Raw genomic sequence first — 26,918 nt, 5'->3', positions numbered from 1 at the left:
AGTGTTGTAGTAGTGAAACATGACAGTGTTGTAGTAGTGAAACATGACAGTGTTGTAGTAGTGAAACATATAACAGTGTTGTAGTAGTGAAACATGACAGTGTTGTAGTAGTGAAACATATAACAGTGTTGTAGTAGTGAAACATGACAGTGTTGTAGTAGTGAAACATATAACAGTGTTGTAGTAGTGAAACATGACAGTGTTGTAGCAGTGAAACATATAACAGTGTTGTCATGGTGCTTTATCTTGTAAAACATGATGAGGAATGTCCTAACACAAATCATACTCCTGCCATTCATGCATAAATCATTTCTCGTCTGGAAACTAATCAAGTGAAAACATTATTGTGTGTGTGTGTGTGTGTGTCCTTACCTTCCATCTCTGTCCCAGTCGTACACCTCTGCCTTGATTGTCCTGAATAAGAAAACACACCCAAGGATGAGGAATGTGTGTGTGCATATCTGTATGTGTGTGTGTTAGTGTGTGTTCGTTCATATATCTACGTTCACTGGACCTTCACCAGTGTCTTTCAGAGCAGGATTCTGGAATTCTCAAAAAGCTTCAATAGAATGAGTTTTTAGAATTTAAAGGGGCAATCTGAGATTCAAACAACAACAATGTGGCTTCTTGTTTGGTAAACTGCTGAGTGATGGGGCTGGATAAATTTGATTTTGGATTGTGATGAAGTAAGACTGCGGAACTAAGCTCATGAGGCATTTATAAGCTATATTCTTCAATAATAATAAAAGTTTAAAAAAAAATGGATGTACCAATCAATTCTAGATTGCCCTTTTAAAATGCCTGAGAGCTGGACTCTTAAAACACTCTGTGAGTTTGGTTTCTATAGCAGTGAGACTGGCCATTAAAGCTCATTACGCATTTAATAACTGATAATTAAATTGATCTTAGCCAGAGCAGTTCACATAACACCCTTGAGACAAATGTTTGAGTGAATGCACATGAAAAGGTTTCAAAAGAGCATTTAAAGGGAGATGGAATTAAAACCAAACCAATCATCTTATCAAGAAAATGTTACGTTTTTAGGAAAAAAGATGAGGTTTAAAACCACATTAGCTAATTACATACGGAAAATAATAATCAAAGAAACCGATTAAGTCTGAAATGGCATATACGATTGGAACAGACTCCTTAGTAATTACAATGAATGTGACGTTTAAATTGAACTTGTGTTAGACATAAAGACACTTATTGCTGCAAAACTTACTGCTGCAACACGATGTGAACAAAATACTCAGTAAGTGCACTTCACAAAAAGGGATGACAGACTTTAAATCACAATTTAATAGAAAATGAATTTGTGAGTGCAGAATGAAGTTTCTATCAGAGGAAATTGAGATATAATACAATGAGTTTCCTAAACTTTTGGGGTGAGTTGTTTCCCTCCTCCCGCCTGCCAAAGGTAGACAACAACCCCCTAAGGGGGGAGCACATCATGATGATAAGAGTTCCCAAAATAAGCCCTCTGTGCCCTAGTCAAAGTAGTGCAGTTGGGAAGCATCTACTGCCTGGCAGACAGACACATCCTCTCCTCCTCCACATCACTCAGACACATATCATATTGGGTTTACCCCACAGGCCCTGTCAATCAACTATCATCACCCAAACCAGGAGGGAGAAAACACTCTGCTTCAGTCTTAACCTACTATCCCTGTCTGAATGTATACTGAGAGAGAGAGAAAGAGAGAGAGAGGGGGAGAGAGAGAGAGAGAACGAGAGAGAGCGCGAGAGAGAGAGCGAGAGAGAGAGCGAGAGAGAGAGAGCGAGAGAGAGAGAGAGAGAGAGAGAGAGAGAGAGAGAGATAGAGAGAGGCCCCTGTTCTAACCCTTTAATAGACTTGAGATTAGGCTAGTATCCCTGATGATTCCCTACTGATGCCAGTTAAAGTCAATTTGATCTCATGTCCCTTCTATGTCAACGTTTAATCCAAGGTGAAACAGAAAACCATCACTACCCAATAATGTGTATAACACAGTAACTACATAACACAGCATTACACAGTGACTACATAACACAGCTTTACACAGTGACTACATAACACAGCATTACACAGTAACTACATAACACAGCATTACACAGTGACTACATAATACAGCTTTACACAGTGACTACATAACACAGCATTACACTGTGACTACATAACACAGCATTACACAGTGACTACATAACACAGCATTACACAGTAACTACATAACACAGTGTTATACAGTAACTACATAACACAGCATTACACAGTAACTACATAACACAGCATGACACAGTAACTACATAAGAGCATTACACAGTAACTACATCACACAGCATTACACAGTGACTACATAACACAGCATTACACTGTGACTACATAACACAGCATTACACAGTAACTACATAACACAGCATTACACAGTGACTACATAACACAGCATTACACAGTAACTACATAACACAGTGTTACACAGTGACTACATAACACAGCATTACACAGTGACTACATAACACAGCATTACACAGTAACTACATAACACAGCATTACACAGTGACTACATAACACAGCATTACACAGTAACTACATAACACAGTGTTACACAGTGACTACATAACACAGCATTACACAGTGACTACATAACACAGCGTTACACAGTGACTACATAACACAGCATTACACAGTGACTGCATAACACAGCATTACACAGTAACTACATAACACAGCGTTATACAGTAACTACATAACACAGCATAACACAGTAACTACATAACACAGCATGACACAGTAACTACATAACAGAGCATTACACAGTAACTACATCACACAGCATTACACAGTTACTACATAACACAGCATTACACAGTAACTACATAACACAGCGTTACACAGTAACTACATAACACAGCATTACAAAGTGACTACATAACACAGCATTACACAGTAACTACATAACACAGCAATACACAGTAACTACATAACACAGCATTACACCGTAACCACATAACACAGCATTACACAGTGACTACATAACACAGCATTACACAGTGACTACAGAACACAGCATTACACAGTGACTACATAACACAGCATTACACAGTGACTACATAACACAGCATTACACAGTAACTACATAACACAGCATTACACAGTGACTACATAACACAGCATTACACTGTAACTACATAACACAGCATTACACAGTGACTACATAACACAGCATTAAACCGTAACTACATAACACAGCATTAAACCGTAACTACATAACACAGCATTAAACCGTAACTACATAACACAGCATTACACCGTAACTACATAACACAGCTTTACACAGTGACTACATAACACAGCATTACACAGTGACTGCATAACACAGCATTACACAGTAACTACATAACACAGCGTTATACAGTAAGTACATAACACAGCATAACACAGTAACTACATAACACAGCATGACACAGTAACTACATAACAGAGCATTACACAGTAACTACATCACACAGCATTACACAGTTACTACATAACACAGCATTACACAGTAACTACATAACACAGTGTTACACAGTAACTACATAACACAGCATTACAAAGTGACTACATAACACAGCATTAAACAGTAACTACATAACACAGCATTACACAGTAACTACATAACACAGCATTACACCGTAACCACATAACACAGCATTACACAGTGACTACATAACACAGCTTTACACAGTGACTACATAAAACAGCATTACACAGTACTACATAACACACCTTTACACAGTGACTACATAACACAGCTTTACACAGTGACTACATAACACAGCATTACACTGTGACTACATAACACAGCATTACACAGTGACTACATAACACAGCATTACACAGTAACTACATAACACAGTGTTATACAGTAACTACATAACACAGCATTACACAGTAACTACATAACACAGCATGACACAGTAACTACATAAGAGCATTACACAGTAACTACATCACACAGCATTACACAGTGACTACATAACAAAGCATTACACTGTGACTACATAACACAGCATTACACAGTAACTACATAACACAGCATTACACAGTGACTACATAACACAGCATTACACAGTAACTACATAACACAGTGTTACACAGTGACTACATAACACAGCATTACACAGTGACTACATAACACAGCATTACACAGTAACTACATAACACAGCATTACACAGTGACTACATAACACAGCATTACACAGTAACTACATAACACAGTGTTACACAGTGACTACATAACACAGCATTACACAGTGACTACATAACACAGCATTACACAGTGACTACATAACACAGCATTACACAGTAACTACATAACACAGTGTTACACAGTGACTACATAACACAGCATTACACAGTGACTACATAACACAGCGTTACACAGTGACTACATAACACAGCATTACACAGTGACTGCATAACACAGCATTACACAGTAACTACATAACACAGCGTTATACAGTAACTACATAACACAGCATAACACAGTAACTACATAACACAGCATGACACAGTAACTACATAACAGAGCATTACACAGTAACTACATCACACAGCATTACACAGTTACTACATAACACAGCATTACACAGTAACTACATAACACAGCATTACACCGTAACCACATAACACAGCATTACACAGTGACTACATAACACAGCATTACACAGTGACTACATAACACAGCATTACACAGTGACTACATAACACAGCATTACACAGTGACTACATAACACAGCATTACACAGTGACTACATAACACAGCATTACACAGTATCTACATAACACAGCATTACACAGTGACTACATAACACAGCATTACACTGTAACTACATAACACAGCATTACACAGTGACTACATAACACAGCATTAAACCGTAACTACATAACACAGCATTAAACCGTAACTACATAACACAGCATTAAACCGTAACTACATAACACAGCATTACACCGTAACTACATAACACAGCTTTACACAGTGACTACATAACACAGCATTACACAGTAACTACATAACACAGCGTTACACAGTAACTACATAACACAGCATTACAAAGTGACTACATAACACAGCATTACACAGTAACTACATAACACAGCATTACACAGTAACTACATAACACAGCATTACACCGTAACTACATAACACAGCATTACACAGTGACTACATAACACAGCTTTACACAGTGACTACATAACACAGCATTACACAGTAACTACATAACACAGCATTACACAGTGACTACATAATACAGCTTTACACAGTGACTACATAACACAGCATTACACTGTGACTACATAACACAGCATTACACAGTGACTACATAACACAGCATTACACAGTAACTACATAACACAGTGTTATACAGTAACTACATAACACAGCATTACACAGTAACTACATAACACAGCATGACACAGTAACTACATAAGAGCATTACACAGTAACTACATCACACAGCATTACACAGTGACTACATAACACAGCATTACACTGTGACTACATAACACAGCATTACACAGTAACTACATAACACAGCATTACACAGTGACTACATAACACAGCATTACACAGTAACTACATAACACAGTGTTACACAGTGACTACATAACACAGCATTACACAGTGACTACATAACACAGCATTACACAGTAACTACATAACACAGCATTACACAGTGACTACATAACACAGCATTACACAGTAACTACATAACACAGTGTTACACAGTGACTACATAACACAGCATTACACAGTGACTACATAACACAGCGTTACACAGTGACTACATAACACAGCATTACACAGTGACTGCATAACACAGCATTACACAGTAACTACATAACACAGCGTTATACAGTAACTACATAACACAGCATAACACAGTAACTACATAACACAGCATGACACAGTAACTACATAACAGAGCATTACACAGTAACTACATAACACAGCATTACACCGTAACCACATAACACAGCATTACACAGTGACTACATAACACAGCATTACACAGTGACTACAGAACACAGCATTACACAGTGACTACATAACACAGCATTACACAGTGACTACATAACACAGCATTACACAGTAACTACATAACACAGCATTACACAGTGACTACATAACACAGCATTACACTGTAACTACATAACACAGCATTACACAGTGACTACATAACACAGCATTAAACCGTAACTACATAACACAGCATTAAACCGTAACTACATAACACAGCATTAAACCGTAACTACATAACACAGCATTACACCGTAACTACATAACACAGCTTTACACAGTGACTACATAACACAGCATTACACAGTGACTGCATAACACAGCATTACACAGTAACTACATAACACAGCGTTATACAGTAAGTACATAACACAGCATAACACAGTAACTACATAACACAGCATGACACAGTAACTACATAACAGAGCATTACACAGTAACTACATCACACAGCATTACACAGTTACTACATAACACAGCATTACACAGTAACTACATAACACAGTGTTACACAGTAACTACATAACACAGCATTACAAAGTGACTACATAACACAGCATTAAACAGTAACTACATAACACAGCATTACACAGTAACTACATAACACAGCATTACACCGTAACCACATAACACAGCATTACACAGTGACTACATAACACAGCTTTACACAGTGACTACATAAAACAGCATTACACAGTACTACATAACACACCTTTACACAGTGACTACATAACACAGCTTTACACAGTGACTACATAACACAGCATTACACTGTGACTACATAACACAGCATTACACAGTGACTACATAACACAGCATTACACAGTAACTACATAACACAGTGTTATACAGTAACTACATAACACAGCATTACACAGTAACTACATAACACAGCATGACACAGTAACTACATAAGAGCATTACACAGTAACTACATCACACAGCATTACACAGTGACTACATAACAAAGCATTACACTGTGACTACATAACACAGCATTACACAGTAACTACATAACACAGCATTACACAGTGACTACATAACACAGCATTACACAGTAACTACATAACACAGTGTTACACAGTGACTACATAACACAGCATTACACAGTGACTACATAACACAGCATTACACAGTAACTACATAACACAGCATTACACAGTGACTACATAACACAGCATTACACAGTAACTACATAACACAGTGTTACACAGTGACTACATAACACAGCATTACACAGTGACTACATAACACAGCATTACACAGTGACTACATAACACAGCATTACACAGTAACTACATAACACAGTGTTACACAGTGACTACATAACACAGCATTACACAGTGACTACATAACACAGCGTTACACAGTGACTACATAACACAGCATTACACAGTGACTGCATAACACAGCATTACACAGTAACTACATAACACAGCGTTATACAGTAACTACATAACACAGCATAACACAGTAACTACATAACACAGCATGACACAGTAACTACATAACATAGCATTACACAGTAACTACATCACACAGCATTACACAGTTACTACATAACACAGCATTACACAGTAACTACATAACACAGCATTACACAGTAACTACATAACACAGCATTACACCGTAACCACATAACACAGCATTACACAGTGACTACATAACACAGCATTACACAGTGACTACAGAACACAGCATTACACAGTGACTACATAACACAGCATTACACAGTGACTACATAACACAGCATTACACAGTATCTACATAACACAGCATTACACAGTGACTACATAACACAGCATTACACTGTAACTACATAACACAGCATTACACAGTGACTACATAACACAGCATTAAACCGTAACTACATAACACAGCATTAAACCGTAACTACATAACACAGCATTAAACCGTAACTACATAACACAGCATTACACCGTAACTACATAACACAGCTTTACACAGTGACTACATAACACAGCATTACACAGTAACTACATAACACAGCGTTACACAGTAACTACATAACACAGCATTACAAAGTGACTACATAACACAGCATTACACAGTAACTACATAACACAGCATTACACAGTAACTACATAACACAGCATTACACCGTAACTACATAACACAGCATTACACAGTGACTACATAACACAGCTTTACACAGTGACTACATAAAACAGCATTACACAGTACTACATAACACAGCTTTACCAGTGACTACATAACACAGCATTACACAGTGACTACATAACACAGCATTACACAGTGACTACATAACACAGCATTACACAGTGACTACATAACACAGCATTACACAGTAACTACATAACACAGCATTACACAGTGACTACATAACACAGCATTACACTGTAACTACATAACACAGCATTACACAGTGACTACATAACACAGCATTAAACCGTAACTACATAACACAGCATTAAACCGTAACTACATAACACAGCATTACACCGTAACTACATAACACAGCTTTACACAGTGACTACATAACACAGCATTACACAGTAACTACCTAACACAGCACTACACAGTAACTACATAACACAGCATTACACAGTGACTACATAACACAGCATTACACAGTAACTACATGACACAGCATTACACAGTAACTACATAACACAACATTAACACAGTAACTACATAACACAGTGTTACACAGTGACTACATAACACAGCATTACACCGTAACCACATAACACAGCATTACACCGTAACCACATAACACAGCATTACACAGTTACTACATAACACAGCTTTACACAGTGACTACGTAACACAGCATTACACAGTACTACATAACACAGCTTTACACAGTGACTACATAACACAGCATTACACAGTGACTACATAACACAGCATTACACAGTAACTACATAACACAGCATTACACAGTGAATACATAACACAGCATTACACTGTAACTACATAACACAGCATTACACAGTGACTACATAACACAGCATTACACAGTGACTACATAACACAGCATTACACAGTGACTACATAACACAGCATTACACTGTGACTACATAACACAGCATTACACAGTAACTACATAACACAGCATTACACAGTGACTACATAACACAGCATTACACAGTGACTACATAACACAGCATTACACAGTGACTACATAACACAGCATTACACAGTGACTACATAACACAGCATTACACAGTGACTACATAACACAGCATTACACAGTAACTACATAACACAGCATTACACAGTAACTACATAACACAGTGTTACATAGTCACTACATAACACAGCATTACACAGTAACGACATAACACAGCATTACACAGTAACTACATAACACAGCATTACACAGTGACTACATAACACAGCATTACACAGTAACTACAAAACACAGCATTACACAGTGACTACATAACACAGCATTACACAGTAACTACATAACACAGCATTACACAGTAACTACATAACAGAGCATTACACTGTGACTACATAACACAGCATTACACAGTAACTACATAACACAGCATTACACAGTAACTACATAACACAGCATTACACAGTGACTACATAACACAGCATTACACAGTAACTACATCACACAGTGTTACACAGTGACTACATATCACAGCATTACACAGTGACTACATAACACAGCATTACACAGTGACTACATAACACAGCATTACACAGTAACTACATAACACAGCATTACACTGTAACTACATAACACAGCATTACACAGTGACTACATAACACAGCATTACACAGTGACTACATAACACAGCTTTACACTGTAACTACATAACACAGCATTACACAGTAACTACATAACACAGTGTTATACAGTAACTACATAACACAGCATTACACAATAACTACAACACAGCATGACACAGTAACTACATAACAGAGCATTACACAGTAACTACATAACACAGCATTACACAGTTACTGCATAACACACCATTACACAGTAACTACATAACACAGCATTACACAGTGACTACATAACACAGCATTACACAGTAACTACATAACACAGCATTACACAGTAACTACATAACACAGTGTTACACAGTAACTACATAACACAGCATTACAAAGTGACTACATAACACAGCATTACACAGTAACTACATAACACAGCGTTATACAGTAACTACATAACACAGCATAACACAGTAACTACATAACACAGCATGACACAGTAACTACATAACAGAGCATTACACAGTAACTACATCACACAGCATTACACAGTTACTACATAACACAGCATTACACAGTAACTACATAACACAGCGTTACACAGTAACTACATAACACAGCATTACAAAGTGACTACATAACACAGCATTACACAGTAACTACATAACACAGCATTACACAGTAACTACATAACACAGCATTACACCGTAACCACATAACACAGCATTACACAGTGACTACATAACACAGCTTTACACAGTGACTACATAACACAGCATTACACAGTACTACATAACACAGCTTTACACAGTGACTACATAACACAGCATTACACAGTGACTACATAACACAGCATTACACAGTGACTACATAACACAGCATTACACAGTGACTACATAACACAGCATTACACAGTAACTACATAACACAGCATTACACAGTGACTACATAACACAGCATTACACTGTAACTACATAACACAGCATTACACAGTGACTACATAACACAGCATTAAACCGTAACTACAAAACACAGCATTAAACCGTAACTACATAACACAGCATTAAACCGTAACTACATAACACAGCATTACACCGTAACTACATAACACAGCTTTACACAGTGACTACATAACACAGCGTTACACAGTGACTACATAACACAGCATTACACAGTGACTGCATAACACAGCATTACACAGTAACTACATAACACAGCGTTATACAGTAACTACATAACACAGCATAACACAGTAACTACATAACACAGCATGACACAGTAACTACATAACAGAGCATTACACAGTAACTACATCACACAGTGTTACACAGTGACTACATAACACAGCATTACACAGTGACTACATAACACAGCATTACACAGTAACTACATAACACAGCATTACACTGTAACTACATAACACAGCATTACACAGTGACTACATAACACAGCATTACACAGTGACTACATAACACAGCTTTACACTGTAACTACATAACACAGCATTACACAGTAACTACATAACACAGTGTTATACAGTAACTACATAACACAGCATTACACAATAACTACAACACAGCATGACACAGTAACTACATAACAGAGCATTACACAGTAACTACATAACACAGCATTACACAGTTACTGCATAACACACCATTACACAGTAACTACATAACACAGCATTACACAGTGACTACATAACACAGCATTACACAGTAACTACATAACACAGCATTACACAGTAACTACATAACACAGTGTTACACAGTAACTACATAACACAGCATTACAAAGTGACTACATAACACAGCATTACACAGTAACTACATAACACAGCATTATACAGTAACTACATAACACAGCATAACACAGTAACTACATAACACAGCATGACACAGTAACTACATAACAGAGCATTACACAGTAACTACATCACACAGCATTACACAGTTACTACATAACACAGCATTACACAGTAACTACATAACACAGCGTTACACAGTAACTACATAACACAGCATTACAAAGTGACTACATAACACAGCATTACACAGTAACTACATAACACAGCATTACACAGTAACTACATAACACAGCATTACACCGTAACCACATAACACAGCATTACACAGTGACTACATAACACAGCTTTACACAGTGACTACATAACACAGCATTACACAGTACTACATAACACAGCTTTACACAGTGACTACATAACACAGCATTACACAGTGACTACATAACACAGCATTACACAGTGACTACATAACACAGCATTACACAGTGACTACATAACACAGCATTACACAGTAACTACATAACACAGCATTACACAGTGACTACATAACACAGCATTACACTGTAACTACATAACACAGCATTACACAGTGACTACATAACACAGCATTAAACCGTAACTACAAAACACAGCATTAAACCGTAACTACATAACACAGCATTAAACCGTAACTACATAACACAGCATTACACCGTAACTACATAACACAGCTTTACACAGTGACTACATAACACAGCGTTACACAGTGACTACATAACACAGCATTACACAGTGACTGCATAACACAGCATTACACAGTAACTACATAACACAGCGTTATACAGTAACTACATAACACAGCATAACACAGTAACTACATAACACAGCATGACACAGTAACTACATAACAGAGCATTACACAGTAACTACATCACACAGCATTACACAGTTACTACATAACACAGCATTACACAGTAACTACATAACACAGCGTTACACAGTGACTACATAACACAGCGTTACAAAGTGACTACATAACACAGCATTACACAGTAACTACATAACACAGCATTACACAGTAACTACATAACACAGCATTACACCGTAACCACATAACACAGCATTACACAGTGACTACATAACACAGCTTTACACAGTGACTACATAACACAGCATTACACAGTACTACATAACACAGCTTTACACAGTGACTACATAACACAGCATTACACAGTGACTACATAACACAGCATTACACAGTGACTACATAACACAGCATTACACAGTGACTACATAACACAGCATTACACAGTAACTACATAACACAGCATTACACAGTGACTACATAACACAGCATTACACAGTGACTACATAACACAGCATTACACTGTAACTACATAACACAGCATTAAACCGTAACTACATAACACAGCATTAAACCGTAACTACATAACACAGCATTAAACCGTAACTACATAACACAGCATTACACCGTAACTACATAACACAGCTTTACACAGTGACTACATAACACAGCATTACACAGTAACTACCTAACACAGCACTACACCGTAACTACATAACACAGCATTACACAGTGACTACATAACACAGCATTACACAGTAACTACATAACACAGTGTTACATAGTCACTACATAACACAGCGTTACACAGTAACGACATAACACAGCATTACACAGTAACTACATAACACAGCATTACACAGTGACTACATAACACAGCATTACACTGTGACTACATAACACAGCATTACACAGTAACTACATAACACAGCATTACACTGTGACTACATAACACAGCATTACACAGTGACTACATAACACAGCATTACACAGTGACTACATAACACAGCATTACACAGTAACTACATAACACAGCATTACACAGTAACTACATAACAGAGCATTACACTGTGACTACATAACACAGCATTACACAGTAACTACATAACACAGCATTACACAGTAACTACATAACACAGCATTACACAGTGACTACATAACACAGCATTACACAGTAACTACATAACACAGCGTTACACAGTGACTACATAACACAGCATTACACAGTGACTACATAACACAGCATTACACAGTAACTACATAACACAGCATTACACAGTGACTACATAACACAGCATTACACAGTGACTACATAACACAGCATTACACAGTGACTGCATAACACAGCATTACACAGTGACTGCATAACACAGCATTACACAGTAACTACATAACACAGCATTAGACAGTAACTACATAACACAGCATTACACAGTAACTACATAACACCGCATTACACAGTAACTACATAACACAACATTACACAGTGACTACATAACACAGCATTACACAGTAACTACATAACACAGCATTACACAGTGACTACATAACACAGCATTACACAGTAACTACATAATACAGCATTACACAGTAAATACATAACAGAGCATTACACTGTGACTACATAACACAGCATTACACAGTAACTACATAACAGAGGATTACACAGTAACTACATCACACAGCATTACACAGTTACTACATAACACAGCATTACACAGTAACTACATAACACAGCGTTACACAGTGACTACATAACACAGCATTACAAAGTGACTACATAACACAGCATTACACAGTAACTACATAACACAGCATTACACAGTAACTACATAACACAGCATTACACCGTAACCACATAACACAGCATTACACAGTGACTACATAACACAGCTTTACACAGTGACTACATAACACAGCATTACACAGTACTACATAACACAGCTTTACACAGTGACTACATAACACAGCATTACACAGTGACTACATAACACAGCATTACACAATGACTACATAACACAGCATTACACAGTGACTACATAACACAGCATTACACAGTAACTACATAACACAGCATTACACTGTAACTACATAACACAGCATTACACAGTGACTACATAACACAGCATTAAACCGTAACTACATAACACAGCATTAAACCGTAACTACATAACACAGCATTAAACCGTAACTACATAACACAGCATTACACCGTAACTACATAACACAGCATTACACAGTAACTACATAACACCGCATTACACAGTAACTACATAACACAACATTACACAGTGACTACATAACACAGCATTACACAGTAACTACATAACACAGCATTACACAGTGACTACATAACACAGCATTACACAGTAACTACATAATACAGCATTACACAGTAAATACATAACAGAGCATTACACTGTGACTACATAACACAGCATTACACAGTAACTACATAACAGAGGATTACACAGTAACTACATCACACAGCATTACACAGTTACTACATAACACAGCATTACACAGTAACTACATAACACAGCGTTACACAGTGACTACATAACACAGCATTACAAAGTGACTACATAACACAGCATTACACAGTAACTACATAACACAGCATTACACAGTAACTACATAACACAGCATTACACCGTAACCACATAACACAGCATTACACAGTGACTACATAACACAGCTTTACACAGTGACTACATAACACAGCATTACACAGTACTACATAACACAGCTTTACACAGTGACTACATAACACAGCATTACACAGTGACTACATAACACAGCATTACACAGTGACTACATAACACAGCATTACACAGTGACTACATAACACAGCATTACACAGTAACTACATAACACAGCATTACACTGTAACTACATAACACAGCATTACACAGTGACTACATAACACAGCATTAAACCGTAACTACATAACACAGCATTAAACCGTAACTACATAACACAGCATTAAACCGTAACTACATAACACAGCATTACACCGTAACTACATAACACAGCTTTACACAGTGACTACATAACACAGCATTACACAGTAACTACCTAACACAGCACTACACAGTAACTACATAACACAGCATTACACAGTGACTACATAACACAGCATTACACAGTAACTACATAACACAGTGTTACATAGTCACTACATAACACAGCATTACACAGTAACGACATAACACAGCATTACACTGTAACTACATAACACAGCATTACACAGTGACTACATAACACAGCATTACACAGTGACTACATAACACAGCATTACACAGTAACTACATAACACAGCATTACATTGTGACTACATAACACAGCATTACACAGTGACTACATAACACAGCATTACACAGTGACTACATAACACAGCATTACACAGTAACTACATAACACAGCGTTACACAGTGACTACATAACACAGCATTACACAGTGACTACATAACACAGCATTACACAGTAACTACATAACACAGAGTTACACAGTGACTACATAACACAGCATTACACAGTGACTACATAACACAGCATTACACAGTGACTACATAACACAGCATTACACAGTGACTGCATAACACAGCATTACACAGTAACTACATAACACAGCATTAGACAGTAACTACATAACACCGCATTACACAGTAACTACATAACACAACATTACACAGTGACTACATAACACAGCATTACACAGTAACTACATAACACAGCATTACACAGTGACTACATAACAGAGCATTACACAGTAACTACATAACACAGCATTACACAGTAACTACATAACAGAGCATTACACTGTGACTACATAACACAGCATTACACAGTAACTACATAACACAGCATTACACAGTAACTACATAACACAGCATTACACAGTAACTACATAACACAGCATTACACAGTGACTACATAACACAGCATTACACAGTAACTACATAACACAGCGTTACACAGTGACTACATAACACAGCATTACACAGTGACTACATAACACAGCATTACACAGTAAATACATAACACAGCGTTACACAGTGACTACATAACACAGCATTACACAGTGACTACATAACACAGCATTACACAGTGACTACATAACACAGCATTACACAGTGACTGCATAACACAGCATTACACAGTAACTACATAACACAGTGTTATACAGTAACTACATAACACAGCATTACACAGTAACTACATAACACAGCATGACACAGTAACTACATAACAGAGCATTACACAGTAACTACATCACACAGCATTACACAGTAACTACATAACACAGCATTACACAGTAACTACATAACACAGCATTACACAGTAACTACATAACACAGCATTACACAGTGACTGCATAACACAGCATTAAACAGTAACTACATAACACAGCATTACACAGTGACTACATAACACAGTGCTACACAGTGACTACATAACACAGCATTACACAGTAACTACATAACACAGTGTTACACAGTAACTACATAACACAGCATTACACAGTAACTACATAACACAGTGTTACACAGTAACTACATAACACAGCATTTCAAAGTGACTACATAACACAGCATTACATAGTAACTACATAACACAGCATTACACAGTAACTACATAACACAGCGTTACACAGTAACTACATAACACAGCATTAACACAGTAACTACATAACACAGTGTTACACAGTGACTACATAACACAGCATTACACCGTAACCACATAACACAGCATTACACCGTAACCACATAACACAGCATTACACAGTGACTACATAACACAGCTTTACACAGTGACTACATAACACAGCATTACACAGTGACTACATAACACAGCATTACACAGTAACTACATAACACAGCATTACACAGTGAATACATAACACAGCATTACACTGTAACTACATAACAGAGCATTACACAGTAACTACATAACACAGCATTACACAGTGACTACATAACACCGCATTACACAGTAACTACATAACACAACATTACACAGTGACTACATAACACAGCATTACACAGTAACTACATAACACAGCATAACACAGTGACTACATAACACAGCATTACACAGTAACTACATAACACAGCATTACACAGTAACTACATAACAGAGCATTACACTGTGACTACATAACACAGCATTACACAGTAACTACATAACACAGCATTACACAGTAACTACATAACACAGCATTACACAGTGACTACATAACACAGCATTACACAGTAACTACATAACACAGCGTTACACAGTGACTACATAACACAGCATTACACAGTGACTACATAACACAGCATTACACAGTAACTACATAACACAGAGTTACACAGTGACTACATAACACAGCATTACACAGTGACTACATAACACAGCATTACACAGTGACTACATAACACAGCATTACACAGTGACTGCATAACACAGCATTACACAGTAACTACATAACACAGCATTACACAGTAACTACATAACACAGCATTACACAGTAACTACATAACACCGCATTACACAGTAACTACATAACACAACATTACACAGTGACTACATAACACAGCATTACACAGTAACTACATAACACAGCATTACACAGTGACTACATAACACAGCATTACACAGTAACTACATAACACAGCATTACACAGTAACTACATAACAGAGCATTACACTGTGACTACATAACACAGCATTACACAGTAACTACATAACACAGCATTACACAGTAACTACATAACACAGCATTACACAGTGACTACATAACACAGCATTACACAGTAACTACATAACACAGCGTTACACAGTGACTACATAACACAGCATTACACAGTGACTACATAACACAGCATTACACAGTAAATACATAACACAGCGTTACACAGTGACTACATAACACAGCATTACACAGTGACTACATAACACAGCATTACACAGTGACTACATAACACAGCATTACACAGTGACTGCATAACACAGCATTACACAGTAACTACATAACACAGTGTTATACAGTAACTACATAACACAGCATTACACAGTAACTACATAACACAGCATGACACAGTAACTACATAACAGAGCATTACACAGTAACTACATCACACAGCATTACACAGTAACTACATAACACAGCATTACACAGTAACTATATAACACAGCATTACACAGTAACTACATAACACAGCATTACACAGTGACTGCATAACACAGCATTACATAGTAACTACATAACACAGCATTACACAGTAACTACATAACACAGCGTTACACAGTAACTACATAACACAGCATTAACACAGTAACTACATAACACAGTGTTACACAGTGACTACATAACACAGCATTACACCGTAACCACATAACACAGCATTACACCGTAACCACATAACACAGCATTACACAGTGACTACATAACACAGCTTTACACAGTGACTACATAACACAGCATTACACAGTGACTACATAACACAGCATTACACAGTAACTACATAACACAGCATTACACAGTGAATACATAACACAGCATTACACTGTAACTACATAACAGAGCATTACACAGTAACTACATAACACAGCATTACACAGTGACTACATAACACAGCATTACACAGTGACTACATAACACAGCATTACACAGTAACTACATAACACAGCATTACACAGTAACTACATAACACAGCATTACACAGTAACTACATAACACAGCATTACACAGTAACTACATAACACAGCATTACACAGTGACTACATAACACAGCATTACACAGTAACTACATAACACAGCGTTACACAGTGACTACATAACACAGCATTACACAGTGACTACATAACACAGCATTACACAGTAAATACATAACACAGCATTACACAGTGACAACATAACACAGCATTACACAGTAACTACATAACACAGCATTACACAGTAACTACATAACACAGCATTACACAGTGACTACATAACACAGCATTACACAGTAACGACATAACACAGCATTACACAGTAACTACATAACACAGCATTACACAGTGACTACATAACACAGCATTACACAGTAACTACATAACACAGCATTACACAGTGACTACATAACACAGCATTACACAGTAACTACATAACACAGCATTACACAGTAACTACATAACACAGTGTTACACAGTAACTACATAACACAGCGTTACAAAGTGACTACATAACACAGCATTACACAGTAACTACATAACACAGCATTACACAGTAACTACATAACACAGCATTACACAGTTACTGCATAACACAGCATTACACAGTAACTACATAACACAGCATTACACAGTGACTACATAACACAGCATTACACTGTAACTACATAACACAGTGTTACATAGTCACTACATAACACAGCATTACACAGTAACGACATAACACAGCATTACACAGTAACTACATAACACAGCATTACACAGTGACTACATAACACAGCATTACACAGTAACTACATAACACAGTGTTACACAGTAACTACATAACACAGCGTTACAAAGTGACTACATAACACAGTGTTACACAGTGACTACATAACACTGCATTACACAGTGACTACATAACACAGCATTACACCGTAACCACATAACACAGCATTACACAGTGGCTACATAACACAGCTTTACACAGTGACTACATAAAACAGCATTACACAGTACTACATAACACAGCTTTACACAGTGACTACATAACACAGCATTACACAGTAACTACATAACACAGCACTACACAGTAACTACATAACACAGCATTACACAGTGACTACATAACACAGCATTAAACAGTAACTACATAACACAGTGTTACATAGTCACTACATAACACAGCATTACACAGTAACGACATAACACAGCATTACACAGTAACTACATAACACACCATTACACAGTGACTACATAACACAGCATTACACAGTAACTACATAACACAGCATTACAAGGTAGCTACATAACACAGCATTACACAGTGACTACATAACACAGCATTACACAGTAACTACATAACACAGTGTTACACAGTGACTACATAACACAGCATTACACAGTGACTACATACACGCCACAGCATTACACAGTGACTACATAACACAGCACCGTGCCTACACAGCTACACGTGACACTAACACAGCATTACACCGTGACTGCATAACACAGCATTACACAGTAACTACATTACACAGTGTTATACAGTAACTACATAACACAGCATTACACAATAACTACATAACACAGCATGACACAGTAACTACATAACACAGCATTACACAATAACTACATAACACAGCATTACACAGTGACTACATAACACAGCATTACACAGTAACTACATAACACAGCATTACACAGTAACTACATAACACAGTGTTACACAGTAACTACATAACACAGCGTTACAAAGTGACTACATAACACAGCATTACACAGTTACTGCATAACACAGCATTACACAGTAACTACATAACACAGCATTACACAGTGACTACATAACACAGCATTACACAGTAACTACATAACACAGCATTACACAGTAACTACATAACACAGTGTTACACAGTAACTACATAACACAGCGTTACAAAGTGACTACATAACACAGCATTACACAGTAACTACATAACACAGCATTACACAGTAACTACATAACACAGCATTACACAGTTACTGCATAACACAGCATTACACAGTAACTACATAACACAGCATTACACAGTGACTACATAACACAGCATTACACAGTAACTACATAACACAGCATTACACAGTAACTACATAACACAGTGTTACACAGTAACTACATAACACAGCGTTACAAAGTGACTACATAACACAGCATTACACCGTAACCACATAACACAGCATTACACAGTGACTACATAACACAGCTTTACACAGTGACTACATAAAACAGCATTACACAGTGACTACATAAAACAGCATTACACAGTACTACATAACACAGCTTTACACAGTGACTACATAACACAGCATTACACAGTAACTACATAACACAGCATTACACAGTGACTACATAACACAGCATTACACTGTAACTACATAACACAGCATTACACAGTGACTACATAACACAGCATTACACAGTGACTACATAACACAGCATTACACTGTAACTACATAACACAGCATTACACAGCATTACACCGTAACTACATAACACAGCTTTACACAGTGACTACATAACACAGCATTACACAGTAACTACCTAACACAGCACTACACAGTAACTACATAACACAGCATTACACAGTGACTACATAACACAGCATTACACAGTAACTACATAACACAGTGTTACATAGTCACTACATAACACAGCATTACACAGCATTACACCGTAACTACATAACACAGTGTTACACAGTGACTACATAACACAGCATTACACAGTGACTACATAACACAGCGTTACACAGTGACTACATAACACTGTGTTACACAGTAACTACATAACACAGCATTACACTGTAACTACATAACACAGCTTTACACAGTAACTACATAACACAGTGTTATACTGTGTTGCATAGCATCACACAGTGTTGAATGGTGTTACACAGTGTTGCATAGCGTTACACAGTGTTGCATAGCGTTACACAGGGGTATAAACACTGTTTACTGCATTTAGGAGAAGCAATAACGCAGGACTGCCAAAAGCAAACCAATGAAAATATATTTCCTCCTTCGCAATGTTCATATTCAACCATAGAAATATAATTACTAGAACGGTCATCCTCATTAATACCCAAAAAATCAATGGTGTCTAAATTTGCTGATGCCAGGCCGTTTTGAAATGGTTACGCCACATATCAAAATCGTGCCTCCACCCCAGTTCTCACAGAAAAAACTACGCCGCTCTGTGTGTGTGTGTGTGTTATAGTGATTGTGTGTTATAGTGAGTGTACAATATCCTACCTGTCAAAGTCCTGCCGCACTGGGTTCAGAGTGTGTGTGTGTGTGTGTGTGTGTGTGTGTGTGTGTGTGTGTGTGTGTGTGTGTGTGTGTGTGTGTGTTATAGTGTGTGTGTGTGTGTGTGTGTTATAGTGGTTGTGTGTTATGGTGAGTGTACAATATCCTACCTGTCAAAGTCCTGCCTCACTGGGTTCAGAGTGTGTGTGTGTGTGTGTGTTATAGTGATCGTGTGTTATAGTGTGTGTGTGTGTGTTATAGTGTATGTATGTGTGTGTGTTATAGTGTGTGTGTTGGTGTTATAGTGTGTGTGTTGGTGTTATAGTGTGTGTGTGTGTTATAGTGTGTGTGTTATAGTGTGTGTGTGTGTTATAGTGTGTGTGTTATAGTGTGTGTGTGTGTGTGTGTGTGTTATAGTGTGTGTGTGTGTGTTATAGTGTGTGTGTTATAGTGTGTGTGTTATAGTGTGTGTTATAGTGTGTGTGTGTGTGTGTGTGTGTGTTATAGTGTGTGTGTGTTATAGTGTGTGTGTGTGTTATAGTGTGTGTATAACAGTACCTATCGAAGTCTCCATTGCAGAGTGCTCTGACAGGGATGGAGATGGCCTGCCAAACTGGGTTCAGAGTGTTCTTCACAACCTCTGTCTTATGGCAAATAGTGAACCTGGACAGAGACACATATGGACACAGAGGAATTAATTACAGTGCTCTGGCAACAACTTTCACTACCTAATACCTAATATCTTCTCACAAGAACATTTGTGATTCTAGCTACATGCAAGACCTTAAAATAACACATAACAGTACTTTACTTTCAGATGCACAGCTGAAAATATACATACTGCAGTGCTACCTATAAATCCTCTCTTTAGTTGGTGGTAGGACTGTGTCTCTGTCTGTGTATCAGTTGATTTTAAGACCATTCGTGTCTCTTGTCCTCTCATCTCACTATCTCTCTGTCTCTCACTCTCTTCATCTCTCCATCTCTTCATCTCTCTATCTGTCTCTCTCTCCATCGCTGTGTCTCTCACTCTCTTCATCTCTCCATCTCTTCATCTCTCTATCTGTCTCTCTCTCCATCGCTGTGTCTCTCACTCTCTTCATCTCTCCATCTCTCTATCTGTCTCTCTCTCCATCGCTGTGTCTCTCCATCTCTTTATCTGTCTCTCTCTCCATCGCTGTGTCTCTCACTCTCTTCATCTCTCCATCTCTTCATGTCTCTATCTGTCTCTCTCTCTCTCTCCATCGCTCTGCCTCTCACTCTATTCATCTCTTCATCTCATCGTCTCTCTCTTCATCTCTTCATCTCATCGTCTCTCTCTTCATCTCATCGTCTCTCTCTCTCTCTCTCTCTCTCGCTCTCTCTCTCTCTCGCTCTCTCTCTCTCTCGCTCTCTCTCTCTCTCTCTCTCCTCTCTCTCTCTCTCTCTCTCGCTCTCTCGCTCTCTCGCTCTCTCGCTCTCTCCTCTCTCTCTCTCGCTCTCTCTCTCTCTCTCTCTCTCTCTCTATCCTTTGATCTGATAGCTTAGCCCTCATGTACTGTATCTCTTCGATAAGATATTAGAACCAGAAAACAAACAGTAAAACAAATCAAACATGTAAATAACTCACGTCCCATCTTCATTACTCCTATAGAACACCATAAAGGGGTCTGACTTCCCAAAGAAGTCCTTCTTGTCCAACTTGTGGGCACAGAACTGCATGGTGGCAACTTCCTGGAGCGGAAAGAGGGATGGAGAGAGAGATAGAGAGAGACAGAGAGGGGGGGAAGATATGGAAAGAGAGATAGAGAGAGACAGAGAGGGGGGGAAGATATGGAAAGAGAGAGAGAGAGAGAGAGAGAGAGGGAAGATATGGAAAGAGAGAGAGAGAGAGAGAGAGAGAGAGAGAGAGAGAGAGAGAGAGAGAGAGAGAAAGGAAGAGAAAAAGAGGAGACAGTACATAGTAAATCCCCAGTAGGATGATCGGCTTCCTGTTTGCTAGCTGTTGTGTTTTTAATACGGTGTCTTGTGCCAAAATATAAAAGCACTGAATCACCAAATAAACCCAAGGCATGGTCTGCATCCTAATAAGCAACACATCACAGCAGCACCGTACACAGCCAGTGAGCCCTGATTCTCAAATCCTAATGAAAGAACATATATATTAATAATCATTACTTTATTCATGTTCTGGCATTCAAAAAAAGAAGTCTCGAAAAGCAAAGTTAAAAATGTTATGTGCAACCTTGTGGTTGTGAATATAGACCTAAATAAATTGCTTAAGAGTCTATACAAAATGGGGCTGTAAAATGAAATGGGTTTAGCTAGAAAATGAGCTGTATCCAAGTGTGTGGTGAGGAAGTGATGGAGTTTTTGTTTTAGTTCAGCTAATGACACATTAAACACATGGTGTTGTTTTCACAGTCACACTCATGCAGTCAGCATTTCACTGCTCACGCACCGCTCTAATGGAGTCAATGGCTTAGGATCCCGATAGTACCCAAATACCTATGCAGTTCACTACTTTTGTCGAAGGCCCATAGGGAAACCTATACCTGGTCTAAAAGTAGTGCACTGAGGAAATAGGGTGCCATTTGGGACGCAGCCGATGAATGCTCCCCGACCCCGTAATGCTTTGACTGCCAGAGTAATGCCTGTAATGTCTGGTGGGGGGGGGGGGGGGGGGGGGTCAAGGTTATTTTGGTCAGTACTGTACAACATGATGGGTCTGTAGTGTAACGGAGCGGGGTTTCCCAAACTCGACCTCCGGTACAGTTACCCCCCCCTTTGGTAATCCTGCTGATGATTTCCTTTTACAGGCTGTGAGAAGGGCTCAGTTGGAACAGCGAGAGGAGTTAAGGCTGTTGGAACAGCTGCAGAATAACAAAAATTCTACATTGTAGAATAACAGTTAAGACATCAAAACTGTGAAATAACACATATGGAAACATGTAGTAACCAAAACTAAAAGTGTTAAACAAATCAAAATATATTTTATATTTTGGAGTGCTGCTTCAGATGACCTGGCCTCCACAATCCCTCGACCTCAACCCAGTTGAGATGGTTTGGGATGAGTTGGACCGCAGGTGAAGAAAAAGCAACCAACAAGTGCTCAACATATGTGGGAACTCCTTCAAGACTGTTGGAAAAGCATTCCAGGTGAAGCTGGTTGAGAGAATGCCAAGAGTGTGCAAAGCTGTCATTAAGGCAAAGGGTGTCTACTCTGAAGAATCTCAAATATAAAATATATTTAGATTCTGTGTTTGTTTTGGTAAGGGAAAATCAAGTCTGAAATTTCAAAGTGAAAATGACAAACATCAGACACGGACACCACACCGACACTCACACGAACAAGGACACACACACGTTATATGTTCATCACTCTCTCTGTCTGGAACCCTTTTAGTGCGTTGAGCTTGAGGGTTGGAGGTACGTGTTCTGTTGGATGGCTAGAGGATACCAGGTACCGTACATAAGTGCCTCTGAATTGCAGTACAGTATAGTATAATACAGTATAGTAGAGTAAAGTATAGTATAAAACAGTATAGTAGAGTAGAGTACAGTATAGTATAGTGGAGTACAGTATAATATAATACAGTACAGTATAATATAATAGACTATAGTATAGTTTAGTTTACAGTACAGTTAAGTATAATACATTATAGTATAGTACACGACAGTGTAGTATAAAATAGTACAGTATAATATAATACAGTATAGAATAGTTTAGTGTAAAAGTACAGTTCAGAATAATACATTATAGTATAGTACAGTACAGTACAGTATAGTATAGTATAGCACAGTAGAGTACAGTATAGTATAATACAACAGAGTATAGTACAGTATAGTATAATACACTACAGTTTAGTATAATATATCAAAGTATAGTACACTACAGTATAGCGTAACACATTACAGTATAATACAGTACAGTACGATACTTTATAGTATAGTATAATACATTACAGTATAGTATAATACAGTTTAATATAGTATAGTACCGCACAGTATAATACAGTATAGTACAGCACAGTATAGTACAATACATTATAGTATAGTACAATATAATACAGTAAAGTATGATACTTTATAGTATAGTATAGTATACTACAGTACATTAACGTATGATACTGTATAGTATATTATAGTATAATGCAGTACAGTATAGTATAATACAGTATAATATGGTATATAGTACAGTATATACAGTATAGTATAATGCAGTATAATATAGTATAGTACAGTATAGTATAATACAGTATAATACAGTATAGCATAGTACAGAATAGTGTAATTAAGCAATAAGGCACAAGGGGGTGTGTTATATGGCCAATATCCTACAGCTTAGGGCTGTTCTTACGCACAACGCATCACCGAGTGCCTGGACACATCCCTTAGCCGTGGTATATTGGCCATGTACTATAAACCCCCGAGGCGCCTTATTGCTATTATAAACTGGTTACCAATGTAATTAGAGCAGTAAAAATACATGTTATGTCATACACGTGGTATAAGGTCTGATATACCACGGCTGTCAGCCAATCAGCAT

General features: G+C 37.6%; 1 protein-coding gene across 2 annotated transcripts in view; it reads right to left on the bottom strand.

The window, feature by feature from the left end:
- Positions 1-26,918, bottom strand: part of LOC106566415 (copine-5) — a 244,587-nt gene that overhangs the window by 63,299 nt on the left and 154,370 nt on the right. For both annotated transcript variants that reach the window (XM_045692915.2, XM_045692916.2), the window contains 3 exons: positions 24,000-24,103; positions 22,949-23,053; positions 373-414 (listed from right to left, as the gene is read on the bottom strand). In XM_045692915.2, the coding sequence (XP_045548871.1) occupies positions 373-414; positions 22,949-23,053; positions 24,000-24,103 (251 nt within the window). The remainder of the gene's footprint in view (positions 1-372; positions 415-22,948; positions 23,054-23,999; positions 24,104-26,918) is intronic.

This window comes from Salmo salar, chromosome 13 (genome assembly GCF_965601325.2).
Source record: "Salmo salar chromosome 13, fSalSal1, whole genome shotgun sequence".
In the NCBI taxonomy this organism is placed as follows: domain Eukaryota; kingdom Metazoa; phylum Chordata; class Actinopteri; order Salmoniformes; family Salmonidae; genus Salmo; species Salmo salar.
This window is presented reverse-complemented; position numbering and strand designations above follow the sequence as displayed.